The sequence below is a fragment of the Heteronotia binoei genome, chromosome 2 (genome assembly GCF_032191835.1).
Source record: "Heteronotia binoei isolate CCM8104 ecotype False Entrance Well chromosome 2, APGP_CSIRO_Hbin_v1, whole genome shotgun sequence".
Lineage (NCBI taxonomy): Eukaryota > Metazoa > Chordata > Lepidosauria > Squamata > Gekkonidae > Heteronotia > Heteronotia binoei.
This window is the reverse complement of record NC_083224.1, coordinates 185,911,412-185,934,051: the sequence shown is the minus strand read 5'-3', so window position 1 is coordinate 185,934,051 and position 22,640 is coordinate 185,911,412. Positions and strand designations below refer to the sequence as shown.

At 45.6% G+C, this 22,640-nt stretch overlaps 1 protein-coding gene across 1 annotated transcript; it reads right to left on the bottom strand.

Annotated features, from left to right (window-relative positions):
* Positions 1–11,659: 11,659 nt before the first annotated feature.
* Positions 11,660–17,627, bottom strand: LOC132567407 (bone morphogenetic protein 2-like). Its single transcript, XM_060233081.1, has 5 exons — positions 17,336–17,627; positions 15,070–15,209; positions 13,648–13,770; positions 13,339–13,537; positions 11,660–12,069 (listed from the first exon to the last, which is right to left on the bottom strand). Exons 1-5 carry the CDS (start codon positions 17,625–17,627, stop codon positions 11,660–11,662), a joined length of 1,164 nt encoding a protein of 387 aa, XP_060089064.1.
* Positions 17,628–22,640: the final 5,013 nt, after the last annotated feature.

Here is a 22,640-nt window from a genome sequence, read left to right as displayed (position 1 = left end):
CATTTTGTGATTGAGCCCACCATTCAGAGTTGGATTGTCAAAGGTGCCTAAAGGCTCAAAAAGGTTGGGGATCCTGGTCTTGGGTCTGGGAGCCCCAGGTTCAAATATAAAGGCAAAGAGAAGGACAGAAGCCACTTGTGGGCTCTCCCCTTGGCAACAAAAGTGAGGTATCAATGAAGTCAATGCCTGAATCACCTTCTTGGTTCTGCATTCTGGGATGTAGCAGGATATGTTCTGGGGGATGCTAGCTGATTGCCCTTGACATGATGGATAAATTCAAGGGTGTCGGTCTTTTGCAGGCCAGGGACAGAAGCATCCCTCCCCAACTAAGCCTGACTCTTGCTTCTTTCAGAACCAAATGGAGACCATCTGTGGATACTGTACATTTCTTGATGAGCTCGCAATTAACACGCTGAGTAATCTTCCAATGATCACAAAACAACATGTTAAGGCTGTCATGGTGAGCCAGAAACCTGATTGGAAGGGGACTGGATTAGGGATAAATTCTGTGGAAGTCAAGCTGACAGGAACACCCCCCCCCCCTCAAAAAACCCCCAAAACTTTTGGAGATGTAATTCTTGCTTTAAGGAATTCTGTGAGGGGAAGTTCTAAGAGATGGGAAAACAGATCAATTGTACCCTCCAAAGCAGCCATTTTCTCCTGGGAAATGATTTTTGTGGACTGGAGTTCTGTCATAACTCCAGGAGATTGCCATGCGCCTCCAACCTGGAGATTAACCATGAGAGAAGTCACTCCAGAACTTATAACTAAACACAACCCTCAGGTTATAGTGACAAATTAACTAATACATTACAACAGTTGTGAGAAATATAATGATAACCTTCAAGTCCCTAATAAAAGTCCTTATGGAAGTCTGTCTGTCTTTTGTCCCTGAAAGGACTAGCAATAGATGTCTTCTTAGGGACACAAAGTCTCCAACAACATTCCCTCAATAACGGCTCACTCACAACAAGCCTGAGCAGTTCTTGAGAGAACGTTGTTGGAGACTTTGTGTCCCTGTGAGTTTTGCCTTGAGAATGTGATATGTATTCTCTTTTGAAACTGTGGAAGATCCCTCGTTGACAAAGGCTTTCAACCAGATGTAGCAGAAGTCAATGACCTGTCCAGGGAATTCTAATTCCAATTGAGAAATTGCACAGTGGATGCATAAATAAGAAGACATCTATTGCTAGCCCTTTCAGGAACTAGAGACAGATGGACTTCCATAAGGATTGTTATTATTTCTTTTCTTTTATTTTTTAAATTTAAAATTTTATTAAAGAAGTTTAAATAACATTTCAATAACCAACAACACGCCCCAACATGGGGTCTACGACATTGCCTTAAATGTACCGTCACATTCGTTATTGTCAGCAGAGTTTAACAAAGGAGAAAGGATCTCTCAAGAAATACATACAGATCGGGATTTCAAAAAGCTATAGATTGCATCAGGTCAAAACTAATAAATCATAAAATTCACATATTTCGCTGGCAGTTTCCCAAATATAGTGTCGGAGCTATTTACGTAATCAAGGAAGCTGAACCATTTCTGTAAAAACCAGTCTCCTGCTTTGATATTATCAAGCATAGATATGGCAGTAGTTAGCTTGTCCTGGATCAAGACGTCCCACACTTTAGTGCACCATTTCTGGAGTGGAGGGGTATCCGGGTGTTTCCAGTATGATGCCAAAGTAATTTTAGCAGCCAGCAAAAGTAAAGTAACCAATTCCTGTTTTAATGTTGACAGCAATTGATCAGGCCATAGATTTAGCAGGACCACTACAGGGGTGCAAGGGACATTAACCCCTATTATTTTTGAAATTATTTCCAGAATAGACTTCCAGAAATCAGTTACCTTGGGACAGTCCCACCAGCAGTGGAAGAATGAACCTGGAAGCCCACACCCTTTCCAACATCGGGGGTCAGCCTTCACCTTTGCCTTAAAAAGATTAAGAGGAGTCATATACCATCTTGCGAATAACTTATAATTTTGAAGACGGAAATAAAGGGATTTGGATTTAAATAAAGGCGATGTCCAAAGCTGGCTCCATTGTTCTTCATTAATTGAGATTGCACAATCTTTCTGCCAATTGTTTAGATGGGTGGAGGGGCATCTCCATGTTTTTTGGTTTAGGAGAGTATAAATCATAGAAATAACTCCTTTTATGGTGCAGTTACCTATGTTAATTAATTTCTCGACCGGGTTTAGTGGCCTGTTATGCATTACAATGGGTATTATATGATGTAATGCATGGTGTACTTGTAGGTACTGAAACCATGGGATGGTGATCTTAAATTTACTTTCTAGCTGGGAGTGGGAACACAATTTACCATTCAAAGTAATATCAGTTAACTTAAAAATATTGTTCTCCCTCCAGACTCTAAATTGAGTTTTGTCTTTTCCCGGGGGGAACCAAGATTGCCCAAGGAAGGCCATAACTGGAGATGAAGCCGGTGTAATAGTATTCCTCCATTGATCCCAGAGTTGGAGGGTAAATTTTAAAAATGGGTTTGATATTTTAAGCTCCTTTCTGTCTGCTTTCGAGGACCAAATGAATTCGTGTAGAAGTAGGCTGGGCAAGTTTGCCTTTTCAATCTGGACCCACGCAGGGAGGGCGTATGGTGATGCATAGTAAACGATGACTCTCAGTTGTGCAGCTATAAAATATTTGTCCACTAATGGGGCTGCCAGGCCTCCCATGTTACATGGTTTGGTTAGTAAGGAAAGGGCAATTCTAGGTTTGCGTTGGTTCCATAAGAAGGATGACCACTGTGACTGCCACCGAGTAAGCTCTTTTTTGGGGACATTAATTGGTAGATTTTGAAATAGAAATAGTAAGCGTGGTAGCAAGAAGGATTTGAGAAGGTCAATTTTTTCTAGTAGAGAGAAATTAAGTTTGGACCAGGCAGATATAGAAGAGGTCATGGAGTTGGCCAAAGGACCGTAGTTGGCTTGGAATAAGTCCTCGAGTTTCAATGGAATCTGGATTCCAAGATGTCTCCAAGATTTAGAAACCCACTTGAACGGTTGGGATGATTTTATAAGTAACTGTAGGCTTTCTGGAATCCTAATAGGGTAAATTTCTGATTTGGAAAGATTTATGGTGAAGCCAGAGTGCTTACCGAATTCTTCTAAGTTTGCTTTAAGATGGGTCAACGAAGAGAGAGGATTGGTTAGATAGAACACCATGTCGTCTGCGAATAGGCTTATTTTAAATTCAGATTCACCCACTCGAATGCCGGATATTTTAGGTGAAGTTCTAGTAGTGTGTGCGAAAGGCTCTACTGAGAGAGCAAACAATAATGGGGAAAGGGGACACCCCTGTCTGGTACCTCTATATAAATAAAGTTCCTCTGACCTAAATGAGTTTGTAAGAATTTGAGTTGATGGGGCACTATATATCGCCGATATAGCTTTACGGAAGTTTGGGCCAAAATTCATGAATTGGAGTAGGGTCTTTAGGTAAACAACCTCCACTTTGTCAAAGGCCTTCTCTGCGTCTAACGAAAGAATCAGAGATGGGGCCGGAGACTTTTTTGCCATATAGATCAGATTTAAAGATTTACGGATGTTATCCGTGATGGAACGGCCAGGCATGAAGCCTGCTTGGTCAGGATGGATATAGCTTGTGATGATTCTTTTTAACCGTTCCGCCAACATAGTAGAAAAATTTTTAAAGTCATGATTCAACACTGATATAGGGCGATATGAAGCAGGATTAGACTTGTCTTTGCCTAATTTGGGAATCAGAATTGTTCGTGACTCCCGCCAACTAGGGGGTAGCTGACCGTCCTTTAGGACCGTATTACAGGTCTCAAGAAGAGGAGTCAACAACGAGGTTTTAAATAATTTATAAAACTCCGAAGGGAATCCATCCCTACCAGTAGCTTTATTATTCTTGCTTTTGGAGAGAGCCGCGGTTAGCTCTGTCAAATTGAATGGTCTATCTAAAAAATCTGCATGTTCTGTTGAGAGGATTGCGTTGAAGTTAATTGATTTTAGATAGTTTTCAATGTTCTGACCATTGGGTTTACCAGATTCATAGAGCTTCTTATGATAGTCAAAAAAAACCTCTTGAAATTTCCTTAGAGGATGAGTGAAGGATTCCCCTAGTGTCTCTTATGGCATGTATGGAGTTTGTGGGATTTTTTGGGGCAATACGGAATTTCAAGTATCTAATTGATTTGGAAGTTTTTGTTAAATACCTATGTTTAAGGTAAATAGAAGACTTCTGTATGGAGGAAGATTCTAGTACTTCCAGTTGTTTTCTAGTTTGATCTAATTTTCTTAGGGTTTTATTTCCTCCATAATTTTGATGTCTATTTTGGAGTTCTGCAATGCGAGCATTTAAATCTGTAATGGTTTTCCTACGAGCCTTATTACAAGCAGATGCAATAGAAATAAAATTTCCTCTCATGACTGCTTTGAAAGCGTCCCATATGATCGTTTGAGGGGCCCCGCAGTTGGTGTTGAACTCAAAGTACGTCTGAATTTGTTGTTCTATCTTCAGACGTATGTCTTCCCTAGACAGTAAAAGCCTATTTAGAGACCAGTTAGTACCCTTTCCGTCCGTGTCTTGAGCTGACAATTCACACTCCAATAGCGAATGGTCAGAGATGTTTCTAATATCGTATTCAGCGTTTGTTATACAATTAATTAAAGATTGGGAAACAAGTATAAAGTCTATTCTTGAATAGGAGTTATGTACCGGAGAAAAGAAAGAGTAATCTCTAGTTTTTGGATGTAAAGTACGCCACGTGTCCATTAAGTTGAAGTTATTGAGAATCGTGCCCAGATTTGAAGGTGGAGAGGTCTGGCTCCGTATAGCTCTATGTTGGTTAGATTTGTCTAAGAGAGGGTCAACCACCTGATTAAGGTCTCCGCCAATTAATACATTGCCTTCCTGAAATGTGTGCAGCTCTGAGAGCGTTTCTTTAAGGAAGTCATTCTGACCAGAGTTAGGGGCATAGATTGAGGCAATTGTAGTAGGCTTCCCATCTAGTGAGCCTTTGATGAAAATGAATCTGCCCTGAGAGTCAATTTTTGTTTGAGAGCAGACGAAAGGAGTGTTTTTGGAAATTAAGATAGCTACCCCTCTTGCCTTGGAAGTACCAGGAGCCTGGAATGACTGGACAAACCACCGTGATTTGAGAACGTTGGTGTGCTTCTCCTTGATATGGGTTTCCTGCAAGCATACAATATTGAGTTTTTTCTTTTCCAAATAATTAGATATGCGTTTGCGTTTTATGGGGTTATGAAATCCTCTACAATTCCATGTAGCTATTTTGATGTGATCGGCCATGTGACACTACTATGATTCACAGGGACCAAATGCCCTGATCTTAAATAACAATTAATAAATAACTATAACTTTTAACTTAACCTATCTCCTCTCTCAGTTCTGGAGGGGTGTATTGTATACCACTAACGAAAAGGTCTCAAAAATTGTTCCCTCCCCCTTTACTAAGTTCCAACACTCTGACCCCTAAACTTAGGGTCAACCTATAAAGGGATTAACTATAAGGGTCACTACCCAGCCTTTTTAGCAAATTGATAATACAAACAAACTCAACTACCCCACTAGTGGGGAAAGGTTTCACCACCCCTTATAAAAGGAGCACAAGGGAGAAATACACAATGTACCCCCTCAGGGTGAAACTACATAACTTAACGAAGGGAGCAATAAATATTATTGATGTATAACACACAGGTTAAAATGAAACACCGTCGCCACCCCCCTGTGGTCACATACTAGAATAACAAACCAGTCTTCTTCAGCTATCTAGTATGAGCAGGAACAGCAAACCTTATGACATCACTACCATTATGTACTTTCAGAGAAAAATATACATTCAGAACTCCTATACACTTCCATAGGTGCTGAACTGGTAGGAATATAGTTATAGATACGAGAAGATGTAATTAATAAAACAGAACTAATAACACCACTCAACTAGGTAGAGTCAGTTTCTCCCACACTCCCTCTATCTTAGGGTGAGCTACCTGGCATTATGTCTCATTAGTTACATATCCAGAAGTGGTTCATCAGTGTAACTTAACAAATTGGGGTTCATTAGTTAAGTTCTTATTCACTTGTTCGTTATGACATTTTCCCCTGGTCATTGTAAGGCAGCTCTTCCCTTTTCTTTTTAGCTAATATATTTTTTAGTTAAAACTTTAACCAATGCCTACGTCACTTTACCATATACACTCACACTTCAAGTCTACCATCCACTCCCCCCTCCCCTTTTCCCTGCCTCTAACCAACACTCATCCTCCCCTCTCTATATTTATCTCAGCCATTGCTGTATCAAACTTACCCCATTCATACTAGAAGAGAAGAAGAAAAAAGAAAAGGAACCTACAAACGCACTGTTGGCACGGCTACTTAGGCACTGATAGTCTTGTTTCTGACTAGCCGGCCTCCATCAATTCCATATAAGGCACTACATAGCACGCACCCATCCATCACCCTAAAACCTCTAAGCCAAGCATACTCAGATTCAAACCTCCCTACGTCATCCATATTAGTGTCTCGCTTTCCCCTCCAGTCATCCACACATCACTCATACCCACCACTATTGAAGCCTTCTTAGATTTCAGTTGCATAGATAATAGACCACAAGGGGGCCTGCGCGATCTCTCCTTCCCGATTCTATGACGTCGCTGCTGAACGGAGCGTTAGCGGGCTTGGCGCCAAGCGCATTTATGGACCCAAAAAACATTCCAAAGACTCTGGGAAGGTTAAAGCCTCTCGGACCTCAGTCAGCAGATTCTCCAGTCGAACACCATCCACTCCAAAAAGGGCTACACACCACACACTATATCCCACCGCTCTCAGATCTTCCACCCACACACGCGCACATTTAAACTTCCCGCCATCACCCACTCCGATACCCCTCTCTTTCAGCACATCACTCTCGCACCTCTCAAACCCAGCACCGGGGAAACAGCATACAAAAAACAACAAACCGGCCATAAAAAAGCACATAGTGGAAGCAGGCAGAAATATCAGTTCGCAAAAGGAGCCCAGCGGTCCGGCAAAGGCGCCGCTGGGGTGTCTTCCTCAGATGAAACGCTAGCTGTTGTGGCGCCAAGAACAAACATATTTAACACAATGCTTTAGGCACTTAGGAGGAAATAAACACCATCTAGGATCCCAACGGTAGATTTTCTTCGGCAGCGCTTTCCCTAGCCAGGGCTTCCTCTTCTGCTGGAGACAACTTGATAGCAAGAGAGTTCAGTAATTCTTTCCCGGTCTCCACGTTGTAAGCCTTAAGCAGGGCGCCATTTTTGAATACTAGAATATCAGACGACGGGCTCCATCTGAACCTAATATTCGTGTCATGGAGTTTAGAGACGAAAGGCTTAAGTCTTCTTCTTTTTGCCAAGGCTTCAGGGGGAAGGTCCAGGAGAGTCAAAACTGTTTTACCTTTGTAGGAAAGTGCCCCGTGGAGCCTCACCTCTCTTAGAATCATGTCTCTTGTTTTTGGGAACACGAAACTTACAAGAATGTCTCGTGGTCTACCACGCTTTGCCGCTGCCATTGCACCAAGCCTTTGTGCCTTGGAAATCGCAATTGGGGGACCCTCCTCCATTTTTAGTGTTTTGGTCAGCCATTTATTAATAAAAAATAGATAATTCTGAGTCTTTTTCCTCCCCCTCTTCAATTCCTCTAAATTTGAGGTTGCCAGCCCTGTGGCGATTTTCAAGTAGGACAATCCTGTTCTCCAGTTGGGACTCATAATTTTTCATTGTTTTAATGTCTTCTTTTAAACCCAGCGCACCCTCTGCTGCTTGCTCAGCCAGTTTGGCGGTAACAGTTAGTTCCTCAGAGAGCTCTTGCACTCGAGACTGAATGGGTTTTAGAAAGTTTTCCATGGACTCAGTGAAGAACCGATGTATATCGGATTTTAAGTCTTCTAGGTCCCTCTTACTTATGGGGGCTTCCTCGTCTTCATGCCCTGATCTCGGGGAGGGAGGGTTGCCGGCAGCCATATTTGCAGCCGATCTAGTTTGAGGGGGACTGACCTTTTCTGTTGATTCTGGCTTGAAGAAGTCAGCGACAGATTTTCCTCCTTTGGAAGTTGATTTCCTTTTGCTTTTGGTTTGCATTCCCATCAGAAAGTTTTCAAAATCGAAGTCTGGTGAGTTTAATATACCGATATACAGGGGGTAGCTCGGGAGCTCCTTCAGAACACGTCTGCCATGAACCAGCGACGCTCCGCCCCCTCCCTTTCTTTTATTTTTTATATTTATTATTAATTTGTCACTATAACCTGAGGGTTGTGTTTACTTATAACCACTTGGAGACTGGCAATGCAAGTTAGGTCACCAAAGCCTTTGGTTCAAGTGGGAGGGCTTTGCAGATTCTCATCCTGTTTGGGGGCACCTCAGGGGAACTCTCCCTCCCCAGACGACAGGATCTCACGCTTTCTCTTTCCTCTGGCCAGGAAATCATCAACTCTGTTAACGTTTGTAGAAATCCATCGTACCCAGAGCTGGAAGTTTTTCTAAGATCAGGATGCGAGGGTTTATTGCAGCAAGGTAAGTTCTTGTGGAGACTGTTGGCTGCAATCTTTCCAAAAGATCTTTCCAAACCAGCAAGTTTGGGATGGAGTCCAGCAAAGGGAGATCACACTCACTAACAAATCTTCTGGTTTGGCACCCCATGGCAGCTGTACAGTCTCTTTGCATTCCATCTAGCCAGGGCTTTTTTGGTGGGAAAAGCCCAGCAGGAGCTCATTTGCATGTTAGGCCACACCCCATGACATCAAGCCAGCTGGAACTGCGTTCCTGCGTGTTCCTGCTCCATCTAGCCCTTTTCTTTCCCCTTGAGGATACAAGTAGCAACCCAACACGATGAGCAAGTAATTGTTGGGGGCAGCAATCAGGGACTCTCTGCGGCCCACCACTCAGCTGGGGGCAGTGAGGGGGTATGGGTTTTTAGTCCAGCACAGTCATTTCCACCTGCCCTTTCACAGAGGCAGCTCCAGGGCTTTTTTTGAGCAGGAACGCAGTTCCAGCTGGCTTGGGGTCTAATATGCGAATAAGTTCCTGCTGGGCTTTTTTGTAGGATAAAGCCCTGTGTGAAACAATGGTGACATCGGGGGTGTGTTGTAATGTGCAAATGAGTTCCTGTGGGCTTTTTCTACAAAAAAAGGTCTGGGCAGCTCTGCCACTGAGCCACAGCCCTTTCCCCATATTACTGTATAAGAGTGTCAGACTAGAATCTGGAAGACCTGGGTTTGAATCCCCACAATTTACAGAAGCTCACTATGTGACCTTGGGCCAATCACACGCTCTTAGGTTAACCTACCTCCTAGGGTTGTTGTGAGGCTAAAACTGAAGAAGAACGATATCAGCTGCTTCGGGGCCCCACTGGGGAGGAAAGGCAGGGATAGAAACGGAAGTGAGTAAATACAAAAGCTGACTTGAGCACCATGGGTGAAGTGGGGAAGGAGGGGAAAATAGGCAGCCTTGTAGGCTCTTCTCTTGCACTACAGAGGTTGCCCAGAAACTTAGAGTGGGGGGGGGGGGGAAGTGCAAGAGCCAGGAGAGCCACTGGAAGGAGAGACTGAATTAAAGTGGGCAATGCAAGGATCCCCTTAAGTTTCATAGCTCTTATAGGAGCTGTGGTTACTAATCTTGGTGCCAAGACAAAGAGAGATGCATAATGATACAAATGGTGGTCAATGATTTATATGGCACATGTGTTTCCTTCTTTAGCATAGATGTGGGAGACAGCCAATTGGGAGAGGACCAGACAGGACTGTGGCAGGTCTGATGCAACTGAACTGGAAGAGTTTTTTTTTCTTCTAAGGGCCAAAAAACAACCATCTTTTTGGACCAATTCTCTGGGCCCAGAATCTTTCGGATCAGTTTCAAATAGATTTCATCCCATCGCTTGATCCAAATGGAAGCAGGATGCCACAAAGCAGCGACACGCATCTACATCTGATCAGGGTAGAATTGCCAGCTGGAGGAAGGGAGGGACTTCAGTGTTGAGACCACCTTCCAGAGTGGCCGTTTTCCCCATGTGAACTGATCTCTGTTGCCTGGAGATCAGTCATAATGCAAGAAGATCTCCAGTCACTACCTGGAGGCTGGGTGCCAAACTACAAGATTATACAGGGAAGTGCAACACAGTCCCAAAAAGATATCATAACCCAAATAACGAAAAGTACTATGCATATAGAACTGTATAATGATTTTTTTAAATTATATCTCAAAACATCTCATAAGACGTGGGAACAGTGCAAATTATTTTCAGAAACATTGTCAAAGAGAAAAATACCCTACTAATTCTATAATATAGTCCACAGCCATGGGATAGTGCATTGCAACAAGGAAAACTATTTCACCAACTACCCCCCACCCCTCAGTGGGTCAGTGCTAAGAGACTGACTGAGGTCCCGATGCTAAGCCTGCTTGTTTGAGAATAAGCCTGCATTAAGTTCCTCGACCTCCAGTTGCCACATAATATGTGTGAAAGAGCCGCATGTGGCTCCTGAGCCACAGTTTGACCACCCCTGTCCTAGGTTCAATCCCTTGCTTCTCCAGTTGAAAGCACCACGCAGTAAGTGACATGAAAGACCTTCGCCTACCTGGAGAGCTACTCCAGTCCAAGTAGACAATACTGGCCTTGATGGGGACCGATGGTCTGATTAAGGTAATCATGTGCCTGTTCACTGCCTCTGTGCCTGGGGGTTCTGTAGGACTGTCCTAACTAACCGTCACTGATGCTAGTTGGGGGTAGAAAGCTCACTGAATCCAGGGGATTAGAAGCTAGCTACCCTGTAAGCACTTTCTCTGGCTTGCGAGAAGGGAAACAATACTCAACTCAAATCCTATGTCTCACAAGGTGAACTTTGGAGGTACTTTTTAAATGATAGACACTAAGACCTCCTACGCACTGGGAACTATCACTTTTGTACTTCTATGGCACACAGATATCTCCCCCTCTCCTGCTTCCCTCCTCAAAGGCTATTTTTTTTTTGGGGGGGGGGAGAATCCACACACGTTACATGGCAAGACGCTGGCTTCATCTATTTAATATTGACAGGCGATTGGCAAGATTATACACAGCAAAATGATTACATTCATACTATACAGATATTTACAGGAAGTGCAATGTACAGGGAGGTTCCAGATATAACAAATAAATATTAGCACTTTGGATATATACAGTATGGTACAATCAGAAGCGAAGGGGCTCTTTGTGAGGGGTCGCAAGGGGTCTGAAGCTCAGTCAATGATGACTGAGTTCACTCACCAAATGGAAATCAAAGTATTTTTTTTTTTTTTAAGTAAGGTCAGTTGCTGGCAGCTTTAGGAATCAAAGAGAATCAAGGAAGAAAGATCTACTGCTTACTCAGGGATCTGGTTTCTGGAGACCTGGGCCCGAAACGAATACATATAATATTTTCTCTCCAAAGGGCAGAATAAGGGCAAGGGATGAGTAGTAAAATATGGGATCCTCAAAAAATAAGGACCCAGCCCTGATCTGGATAGACCGGGCAATATGGAGGGTCTAATGATCCAAAGCCATTGATGGTCTCTTAGGAGACTCACCATCCAGCCTCTTCCCTGAGGCTTGGGGTTTGGAGGGGAGGGTAGGATAGGAGATAAGGAGGGAAGTCTCCCCTCCTAAGGAGTTCAATGACAGCCACAGCTCCCAGCCACCATGTCGTCGTACTGCTTCAAGACCACATTTTCATCGTCATCGAAATAGAGCAGATTGATGGAATAGAGTTTATCGGGCACACAGCAGGGCCCACTGACGTCCTGACTGAGCTTCAGCGCATTAATGATGGACTGGACAGTGGCGTGGTTGGTGGGCCGCATGTTCTCCCCCAGTGGGAAGGGGCAGGAACCCCTGCAGTGGAAGGCGTTGTACCCGCGGGGAGAGATGATCCAGCCGTTCCATCCGATCTCCTCAAAGTCTACCAAAAGCGGGCGTAACTGGCAAGGCAGCCGCTGCTCATCTGCTGAGCGTGGGGCCCGTGTCCTGTTGCTTTGAGGGATTCCTACTTCCACGGGAAGGGCCGGGTTCTGCAGGGCTAAATCTAAGGAAAGGAAAGATCAGAGTTAGAATCAAAGCGAAGATTGTGAACCAGCAAAGGAGTTTTTTTAGCCTGGCAAGTTGTTAATGCTCAGATACTGTAATTGTAAAATGTGGTTTTGGCGTATCCATGAGGCCAAAGTGAGGCCAGCTCTGTGGAGAAGAAGGGTAGAGATCCCAGATGTATTGAAACCCCAACCAGTGTTCCCTCTAAGCTGAGTTAGTGTGAGCTAGTTCAGTTTTTTAGCCTCTGGCTCATACATTTTTTGTCTTAGCTAAGGAAGAATGGCCCCAGAGCAGACTAATTTATGCAGCAGCTCACAACCTTCATGCTAGCAGCTCACAAAGTAGAATTTCTGCTCACAAGACTCCACAGCTTAGAGGGAAATTGGGCCTCGACCCCCCTCAAATGACAGTGTATATTACAGAATGGATTTTGCGCGTGGCCTAATATGTAGAGGAGCTCCTGCTAGAAAAAGAGCCCTGTTCACACCATCCCTAAGAACATTTTAAGCTTGCAATTCCAGAAATATTTCCCTAGGAATAAGCCTCAGTGAATAAAATAGGACTTACGTCTGAGAAAGGTGCCTAGAATCATAGAGTTGGAAAGGGCCGAGGATGACGTAGTAAGCAAGTCCATTGGAAGGATTATTAGCTGGAGAGGGGGAGAGATCTCCAGGAATTACAACTGATCCTAGGATTGCAGAGATCAGTTCCCCTGGAGAAAACGGCTGCTTTGGAGGGTGGGTTCTGTGGCCTTATTCCCCACTGAGGTCCTTGTCCTCCCCAGGCCCCATCCCCAAATTTCCAGGAATTTCCCAGTCGGAATCGGCAACCAAATCCCGAAGGCCAATAAAGATTTCTGCTTTGTCCTCAAACAATAAATGTTGACAAATCTCAGATTGTGCCCTTGATAGTAGAAAACCTTCTGTCCTTTCCTCTGTGGCCCATAGCGAGGATGCACATTCATCCCACATTCCACGTAACGTCTGGTTTTCTGCATTCTCCCCAGTGTTTTTATTTGCTATGTGCTTTTAGAGTAATGTAGCCAGGGCTTTTTTGAGCAGGAATGCACAGGAACACAGTTCCAGCTGGCTTGGCACCAGGGAGTGTGGCCTAATATACAAATGAGTTCCTGCTGGGCTTTTTCCACCAAAAAAGAAGCCCTGATTGTAGCCATTCACTCCAGATTTAAAAACAGGTGGCTTCCATTTTGCTGCTAATGGGCAGGGGATTACACCTGAAGACGGATGGCAAAAGACACCCCCCTCACCTGAAAAAGGGCTTGTGGGCAACGCTGCTCCCCGCCGTCCATCATCGGTGAACAAAACCAGCATTGGTTTCTTGCTCTCGTGGTGATCTCGTCCAGAAGCAAACTGCACAGCGCCGGGTTCCAGCACTGCTCCGCCAAGACCCTGCACAGTCACCAGCAAGCCGTGGTTGCTGCTTTCCTCTTCTGTCCAGTCGCGAACCTGGAATGCCACATGAAGCTGGTGATGTTTGCCTAAAAATGACCACCGGCTCAATGATCTTTTTGCAGTCCTTACAACAGCCCTATAAGGCAGGCTATCAATCAACTCACCGCTTGTGTGATGCTGAAGACTTCCCAGCCATATCCATGCACAGCAAGTAATCTGGCAGAGAGCAGTTTCTTTCCCTCTGGGGAGTCCAGGTTCTGCTGGTCCAGGACTTGGTACACGCTAACCTAGAAGAGAATGAGTCCAGGGCTAAGTAACCAACATCCCAAATGGACCATTATTGTGATCAATACTCCCTCTAAGCTGTAGGGTCTTGTGAGCAAAAATTCTACTTTGGGAGCTGCTGGCTTTAAAGCTGTGAGCTACTGCATAAATTAGCTTGCTCTGGGGCCATTTTTCCTTGAGCTAAGACAAAAATGTGTGAGCTGGAGACTAAAAAACTGTGAGTTAGCTCACACTAACTAAGCTTAGAGGGAACACTGATTGTGATACTTTGAAAATCTGAGGTCAGAGTCATTAGCTCAAGTAAATACACAGCTTTTGGCTGCAATATCTCATTAATGACTTGGGTAGGTTCAGGCCTCATTTTGGGCAGGAGCTTACACCTCTAAATTTTATTGTGTTTTCTTTCTTAACCCCCCCCTCCCCCAATTTTTTTTTTTTGCTTCTAAGTGCTATTGTTCAAAGCCCTTGTGAGAATTTTGCTGAATTCTAACATTTGACAAACTTTCTAATATTTTTCCGTCCAAAAAAATAAAAGTGGGGGGGGGGGAATTAATCAAAACATATAAAGCAGATGGAAATCTTCATCATTCCACTGTGGCCACACAGAAGAAAGTCATTTCAAAAGTATGATGGGAGTAAGGTTTGATGATGACAATTATAATTCAAGAAGCATTTTAAGGCAGATGCTGAGTTGATATAATTTAGTACACCTTCTGGTGATGTCAGGAGTGCGTGGCATATGCAAATGAGTTGTGCTAATGAACCAGGAGACAGGAGGGGTGGAGCCAAGATCAAGGCTGTGACAAACATCATTGAACTCCAAAGGGAGTTCTGGCCATCACATTTAAAGGGACGGCACACCTTTTCAATGCCTTCCTTCCATAGGAAATAATGAAGGATAGGGGCACCTTCTTTTGGGGCTCATAGAATTGGACCCCCGGGTCCAATCTTTTTGAAACTTGGTGGATATTTTGGGGAGAGGCACTAGATGCTATACTGAAAATTTGGTGCCTCTACCCCAAAAAACAGCTCCCCCCAGAGCCCCAGATACCCACGGATCAATTCTCCATGATCTTCTATGGGAATAAATCGCCATAGGGAATAATAGAGTCCCCAGCAGACATTTCCCTCCCCTCCCCCCGCTTTCTGACGACCCTGAAGCGGGGGGAGGGCCTCCAAACCGGGGGATCCCCTGCCCCACCTGGGGATTGGCAACCCTACTCATACAGGATAAATCGTAACAGAACCCTTTCCCAAGTGGCTAGACCTCATGAAGGCAGGCTGAAGGCGAGCATTTTTACCTGGCAGAAGTGATGCCTGCTGAGGGGCCCATTGCTCGGCCTGCCCCGCAATTTGAACAGGTGCAGTTCAGCTGTCAGCACCTGCTCGTTCTTGGCAACGCTGGACAGGATGAACAGGAAATGCATCTGGCTGCTGTGGACTGCAATGCAAAGCAGTCGTGGTTATTGGTGTGAACTGGTACTTTCTCATGGCCCTTTTTTAATTTTTGTATTTATTTATTTAGTTTATTCAGTTTTTAGCCCACCCTTCCCGTAGAACAGGCTCAGGGCCGGTTACATCGTAAAAACAATCAACAATTAAAAACAATTAATATTTATAAAATCTCAAATTACAGAATAACAATAGAGACTAACATGGCAAATTCTGTCTCACAGACATGACCTATTGTCCAGGTCCAGCAGGTTCTACAGCACTGAGATGGAATGAAAGGGGGGAGGCCAATAACAAGTGACGTCCGCTGCCTCAGCTGAAAGCCTGGCGAAAGAGCTCTGTTTTACAGGCCTTGCGGAATTGAAGTAAATCCTGCAGGGCCCGGATCTCCAGGGGGAGTTCATTCCACCAGGCAGGGGCCAGGGCTGAAAAGGACTACAAATTTTTGGCCTACAAATTCCTTTAGCCAGAAGGAGGAGGAGGAAGAAGAGGAAGAAGAAGAGGAGGAGATTGGATTTATACCACACCCTTCGCTCCGAGTCTCAGAGCAGTTTACAATCTCCTTCCCCTCCGCACAACAGTCACTCTGTAAGTGGGGCTGAGAGCTCTGACAGAAACTGCTCTTGAGATAACAGCTCCGAGAGAAATGTGACTAACAACTCTGTTGTCCGGAGATCGGCTGTAAAAGTGGGAGATTTCCAGGCTCCACCAGGAGGTTGGCACCTGATAAGATAAAATGACTGGAGGACATTCAATCCCAGCCTTAATCTGTTCCTCCCAGACGTTTTCACAGCCTGTGGATTTTGAAAGAAAAGGCACTTCTCTTAAAAGTCAGTCCAGGAAGGAGGTTAATATATGTGGCAGCCTTCTCAATCAACATTCCTCAGGGCTTTCTAGACTGCTCTGAGGGCAGCTCTCAGACTGGGAATTCTCATGTCTGAATCGATCCACCCACCCGCCCACCATGGTATATCTAAAAATGCATAGATAAATGCCTACACAAACTTTGGCTAGCTCGGTCACACAGCACAGATGTTCCTGCAGAAAGAACTGAAAATGGGATTCAAATGGATTGCTTCCTTATGCAGTCCAGAATTGCAGCCTGAAATCAGATCTGAATAGGGTTGCCACTTGCCAGGTCTGGGTTGGAAAACACCTGGAGATATTGGGAGTGGATCTGGGAGAGGGCGGGTTTGAGGAGGAAAGGGGCTCAGCACGGTACAATGTCACAGAGCCCACCCTTCAAAGCAGCCATTTTCTCCGGGGGAGCTGATCTCTGCCAGCTGGAGATCAGTTGTAAAAGTGGGAGATCTCCAGGCCCCACCTGGAGGCTGGCAAGCCTGAAGCCCCTAAGAGTCTTGAGGCTACTGGAAGGCACTATGGAGTCAGAAACTAAAGTCTGATCCAGCAGGCTCAGCATCCTGTCTTTGACTGTAGCAACCCACATGTCCCCCAGGAAAGCCAAACAGGATATTTCTTTAGTTATTTGTTTAGTTTAGCATTGGCTCTTTCCCATACTTCCTCCCACAGAATTGATCTTCAGAGTTTGAGATATATTGCCTCTGAATGTGGAGGCTCAGGTTTTTTTAGCCACTGAACAATCTTCCCACCCCCAGCAATGCATTTATAACGGACTCATTCTTAGATTGCAAGTCACAAATCTCCCTTAAGTCAGCCCCAAGACTGAGCGCTTTTCGTTTTTACATTTAAAAGTTATATGGGGATATAAACAACAAGACGCAGCATTCGCAACAATGGAAATAAGATATTTGAAATTCACCATTTGAAATTCACCATTCCATTACCTCACGAAGAGTGCCCGTTTGTCAATACATTTGTTAGACTAAACCAGGGGTGGCCAAACTTGCTTAATATAAAAGATGCACAAAATACATGTCAGGTGTTTGAGAGACGCAAGATATGAATGTAAGATGTATGAGAGCAGGACGTGAGGGAGCGAGGGGTGGAATATGGTGAATAAATAAAATAAAATCAATGAAACAAGGAGGACTTTCTCTGGTAGGCTCTTCCCCCTCCTTTGGGCTGCCCAAGAAAGCATAATTTGCAACCAGCCTCTCATCTCTACGCTGTCCCTGCCAGAGTGGCGATACTCACATTTGTCCAAAAAGCTGCGCACCGTGTTCCCTTCCAAGATATCTGGGTCTTTGGTGACCCCATCAGCCCCAGCCACCGTGTTGTAGAGATCCACCATGTACTGAGGGGGCTCTTTGATCCCATGAGGGGACTGGGGGATGTCCATAATGCCGAAGACTTGCAAGAGTCTCTTGAGGGCCTCCGCTCGCTGGTCCTCAGAGCTGCCCGCTGCCAGGTGGGCCTGGGAGGGTCGGGCGGAGCAGGCTGGCACCCAGGCGAGGAGGAAACACAGCAGAAGTCGAGAAAGGGCCATGGCTCTTGTTTCCCTCAGGTTCCTCCACACCGACTCAACTCTCCCTGCCTGACAGCTAAATTTATAGCCAAAACAGCACTGAAATGAGGGGAACCAAGTAGGCCTTAACTCCCCCTCCCCCAAGAAACAATCAGGAAGGGTAAAGAGAGCTAATTGTGGCGCTAACTAGGTGCTAAATGGGTCCCGTTAGGGCCAGTCCACAAGCTGGAGGGCTCTTGTGTATTTACTGCCCCCCCTCCCCATGGCAAAGAACTGAAGAACCTGGGGCTGACAGGAAGGAGAGGGGGATTTGGCAGGTGTCCGCCCCCTCCGACATACGCCAGGTTTATTCGGTGGCAATGGATTGCAAAGAGTGCTGTTTGCCCTCCTTAGGAGGCTAACGGGCTTCTAATGGCGGGCCTAATGGGGCAAACAGGAGACGTTTTTGCAGGGGCGAATAAAGCGGATTGAGACAAATGGCAGGAGGCAGGGCAGCCCCCAAGGAATCAACATCCAAGAAGCCCACTGGAGCACCAGGTACTTTGGAGGAGAACACCACAGAAATTCCTGATCTTCCAGCCCCCTCAATCCTGCAAGATTACAATAACTCTTTTGCAGGAGAGTTATTGTAATCTTGAGATGCCATGCTGGATCAGGCCAATGTCCCATTCAGTCCAACGCTCCGTGCTATACAGTGGCCAAAGCCCAGGTGCCATCAGGAGGTCCACCAGTGGGGCTAGAACTCCAGAAGCCCTCCCACTGTTGCCCCCTGCAAACGCCAAGAATACAAAGCGTCACTGCCCCGAGTGTTCCACCTATACCTTGTAGCTAATAGCTACTGATGAACCTCCGCTTCACGTGTTTACCCAATGTTACACACAGACAAACAAATAACAAATATATTTTAAAAAAGGAAAAGGTTTTTTTTCACCAATACATCTTACTAAGAGCAGAAAGGTAAGGGGGGCAGGATCACTTCATATCTCAGAAGCTAAACAGGGTTTATTCTTGGATGGGAGATCGCCAAAGAAAGGCGATCAGTTGCCTTGAAAGCCCCTTTCTGGGGTTGCCATAAATTCCTTGTGACTTGACAATACTTACGTGCATAAGAGCAAAAAAAAAAAAAATACATAATATCTGCATGGGAGATATTTATTAGAGCAACATGAAGATACTCTTATTTTTGTTCATTTTTGAGATGGAACAAGGGCACATTGGAGCATTATGTTTTCACAAAAAGTGTGTGTGTGTTGCTAGCTGGCTGGTCGTATCCACCAACATTTCACAAATGCAAACTGTCTGCCTCCCTGCCCCCATTTTCTCCTGACTGAAAGCTCTGTTCTATCTGCTATATATGGTATTGATTGATTTTGGAAACAGGAACTAAGAAGGTGTTGACGATCCCAAATTCAAAAGGTACCTTGCCAGCCTCTGAAATGCACAGGGGTTCGATGTGCTGGATCTTTGCATGCATACGTGTGTGCACAAGAAACAAGATCGATCCACTCTCATCCCACCCCACCATTCCAAGATTTAGATTCCAGGGAAGGAGAATATCAGCAACATCCCTGACAGCATGCACATAAAAGCTTATACCAGAGGTGGCAAAACTGTGGCTCAAAAGCCACGTGTGGCTCTTTCACACATTGTATGGCTCTCGAAGCCCTCACCACCCCATTGGCTGGCTTAGAGAAGGCATTTCTCTCTTTAAATCACTTTGCCAAGCCAGCTGGCAGCTTGGAAAATGCAGATAAAGTTAAAGTTGCTTTCTTTCCACCTCTCCCTCCCCATCTATTTTCCTTCCTTCCTTCCTTCCTTCCTTCCTTCCTTCCTTCCTTCCTTCCTTCCTTCCTTCCTTCCTTCCTTCCTTCCTTCCTTCCTTCCTTCCTTCCTTCCTTCCTTCCTTCCCTCCCTTCCTCCCTCCTCCTTCCTTCCTTCCTTCCTTCCTTCCTTCCTTCCTTCCTTCCTTCCTTCCTCCCTCCCTCCTCCTTCCTTCCTTCCTTCCTTCCCTCCCTCCCTCCCTCCCTCCCTCCCTCCCTCCCTCCCTCCTTCCTTCCTTCCTTCCTTCCTTCCTTCCTTCCTTCCTTCCTTCCTTCCTTCCTTCCTTCCTTCCTTCCTTCCTTCCTTCCTCTCTCAAACATCTGACATTCATGTTTTGCTGCTCTCAGACTTCTTACATTTATTCTATGTGACTCTTACGTTAAACAAGTTTGGCCATCCCTGACTTATACCTGGAATAAAATGTGTTGGTTCTCAAGGTGCCATTGGACTCAGACTTTGCTCTAACAAAATTTTAGTGAGGCATTCCAAAAAGGCAATAAAAAAAATCAGCAGTGGTTTTTCAGGCATTCTAGGGATTCTAGAGGTGTAACCTGAGGCAATAGAGCTTTTGCCATAAGGATAAGGAGGTGACTGTAATCTTGAAAAATGTCAGCCTGAGCCATGGGAAATCTTGGGTAGGCAGAGCCAAGAGGAGTGTTTGAAGCACTTTTGGATGGAGTATGTCAACAACCCTCCACAGCCAGTGTGGTATAGTGGCTAGAGTGATGGAGAGAGAGTGTGTGTCTGTGTGCAAAGAGCCATCAAGTCACAGCTGACTTAAAGTGACCCTGTAGGGTTTTCAAGGCAAGACACATTCGGAGTTGGTTTGCCATTGCCTGCCTCGCGTCACAGACCTGGTATTCCTTGGTGGTCTCCCATCCAAATATTGACCAGGGTCGACCCTGATTAGCTTTTGATATTTGAAAAAAAAAAAATCCAAGACACAGCTGGAGTAGAAGAATAAGATCTGAGAAACTCAGGTTCAAATCCCCATGCTGCCATGAAAGCTTGCTGCGTGACTTCAAGTGACTCTTAGCTTAACCTTACCTCATGGGGTTGTTGCAAGGATAAAATGGAAGTGGGCCCCACTAAGACTGAAAGGTAGGCTACAAATGAAGGAAGTACATTTTAAAAATTAAGATGCTTTAAATGGACAGACTGATTCCAAACATCAAGCTCTTTCCATTCAAACAACTGAAAAGTTGATTTTCAAAAAAAGCTTCCAAGGTGGGGAGGTTTCAGGTGGGGTGGCGGGACACGATCCCCTGGCATCAGTCTGGCCCTGCCAAAACTCTCTGCATTGGCCCAGAGGTAAAGCCCACTGTGTTCTGCAGCTCTAACCTGATTAAATATAAAAGGGGTTCCCCTCCCACTTTTTTGAGCCTGCAGTTTGGAGGCTCTCTCCCCGCTTCAGAGTTATCAGAAAGCAGGGTGGGAGGGGGAGGGAAATGTCTGCTGAGCACTCCATTATTCCCTATGGAGACTGATTCCCATAGGGAATAATGGAGAATTGATACTCCACGGGTTTCTGGGGCTCTGGGGGGGGCTGTTTTTTGAGGTAGAGGCACCAAATTTGCAGTATAGCATCCAGTGCCTCTCCCCAGAATACCCCCCAAGTTTCAAAAAGATTGGACCAGGGGGCCCAGTTCTTTGAGCCCCCAAAGAAGGTGCCCCTATCCTTATTTTATATGGAAGATATTTAAAAAGGTGTGCGGTCCCTTTAAATGTGATGGCCAGAACTCCCTTTGGAGTTCAATTATTCTTGTCAATTATTCTTGCCCTTTCTCCTGGCTCCACCCCCAAAGTCCCCAGATATTTCTTGAATTGGACTTGGAAACCCTAGGGCCTGGAGATCTCCCGCTTTTACAGCTGATCTCCAGCTGGCAGAGATCAGCTCCCCTGGAAAAAATGGCTGCTTTGAAGGGTGGACTCTAGGGCATTGTACCCTGCTAAGGCCCCTCCCCTCCTCAAACCCCACCCTATCCTAAATCCACCCCCAAAGTCTCCAGGTATTTTCCAACCCAGACCCGGCAACTTTAGCCTGCAGGCACCTTTGGAATTCTGACACGGGAGAGTGCAGCTACAAAATGGCTGCCAGAAAATGGTTGCTGCAGGAGGTGCAGCCAGCGATAAAATGGCTGCCATGGCTTACCTCATGCAGTAATGGCAGCTGCTGCCAAAGCAATTTTTTAAAAAAATTCATAGCCAGTCAAATCTCCAGCAGTAAGTCAGAAGCCTTGCTGGGTAAAAGTCCTACCTGCCCCTACCCACTTTCTAAAATGCCTCTTCAGATGTCACACTTGCAAGCCTGGATTGAGAAGAGAGTGCGCAAATGGCCACTCCAGCTTTAGAAAGCATATGATAACAGATGGACAGTTTGAGCTGCCCCGGGGACAGGAGGCAGGTGGATCAAAAAAGGTTGTCCACATGCACACATCTGTCTGCCGTCCCCGTCCCGCCCCCTCTCTGAGTTGCCTCTGGCTTGCCGGGAGCCGGCTCAAAAAGGCAGCACTTTCAAAGTGGTGTCTTTTCACTAGGGCGCCTCCCCAGCCGTCTGGAAGGCCAGGAAGCACTCAGGGAGTGCCAGGGGAGCTGCGGGTGGAGTGTGTGAGCACTCCAGACGCTCCCTGGGGTGCCTGCAGCTCGTCCCTCTCCTGAGTGCTGCCGGGACACTCCCAGGTGCTCTATTACCGGCCGGCTTTCTTCCAGGCCAGCTTGATGCCGCCCTGAGCTGGACATCTGATTTCAGCCTATGAGTCTCATACTGGTGTGCGATGCAACAGCTGGAGACTTCCATTGCCAAAAGTCGTGCCAGGGGTGCCAGGAAAAGTTTTGGCAGGTGCTGTGGCGCCCATGGGCATTGGGCACTACACTGGAGACACCTGAGATATAGGATTGTCCTGACCTCCAAGTTTGTCTCCACCTGCAGTTTGTCTCCCAACTAGTACATGGCAGAGGTAGGGAATAGAGCTGCCAATTTCCAACTAGTGGCTGGAGATTCCCTGGAATTACAACTGGCCTCTGGACTCGAAAGACCAGCTGCCCTGGAGAAAATGGCTGCCTTGGAAGGTAGTTCCCAGGGCTCACTATGTAGCAGCAGCTCCTTTGCATATTAGGCCATGTCCCCCTGATGTAACCAATCCTCCAAGAGCTTAAAGGGCTGTTCTTACAGGGCCAACTTGGCTACATCAGAGGGGTGTGGCCTAATATGCA

Excerpts from the sequence above, each read along its gene's own strand:
- LOC132567407 (XM_060233081.1), bottom strand. The coding sequence starts at position 17,627 with ATGGCCCTTTCTCGACTTCTGCTGTGTTTCCTCCTCGCCTGGGTGCCA. Across the intron at positions 13,771-15,069 it reads GCAGGCATCACTTCTGCCAG|GTTAGCGTGTACCAAGTCCT; the intron begins GTAAAAATGCTC and ends ATTCTCTTCTAG. Across the intron at positions 13,538-13,647 it reads TCTTCAGCATCACACAAGCG|GTTCGCGACTGGACAGAAGA; the intron begins GTGAGTTGATTG and ends GTGGCATTCCAG.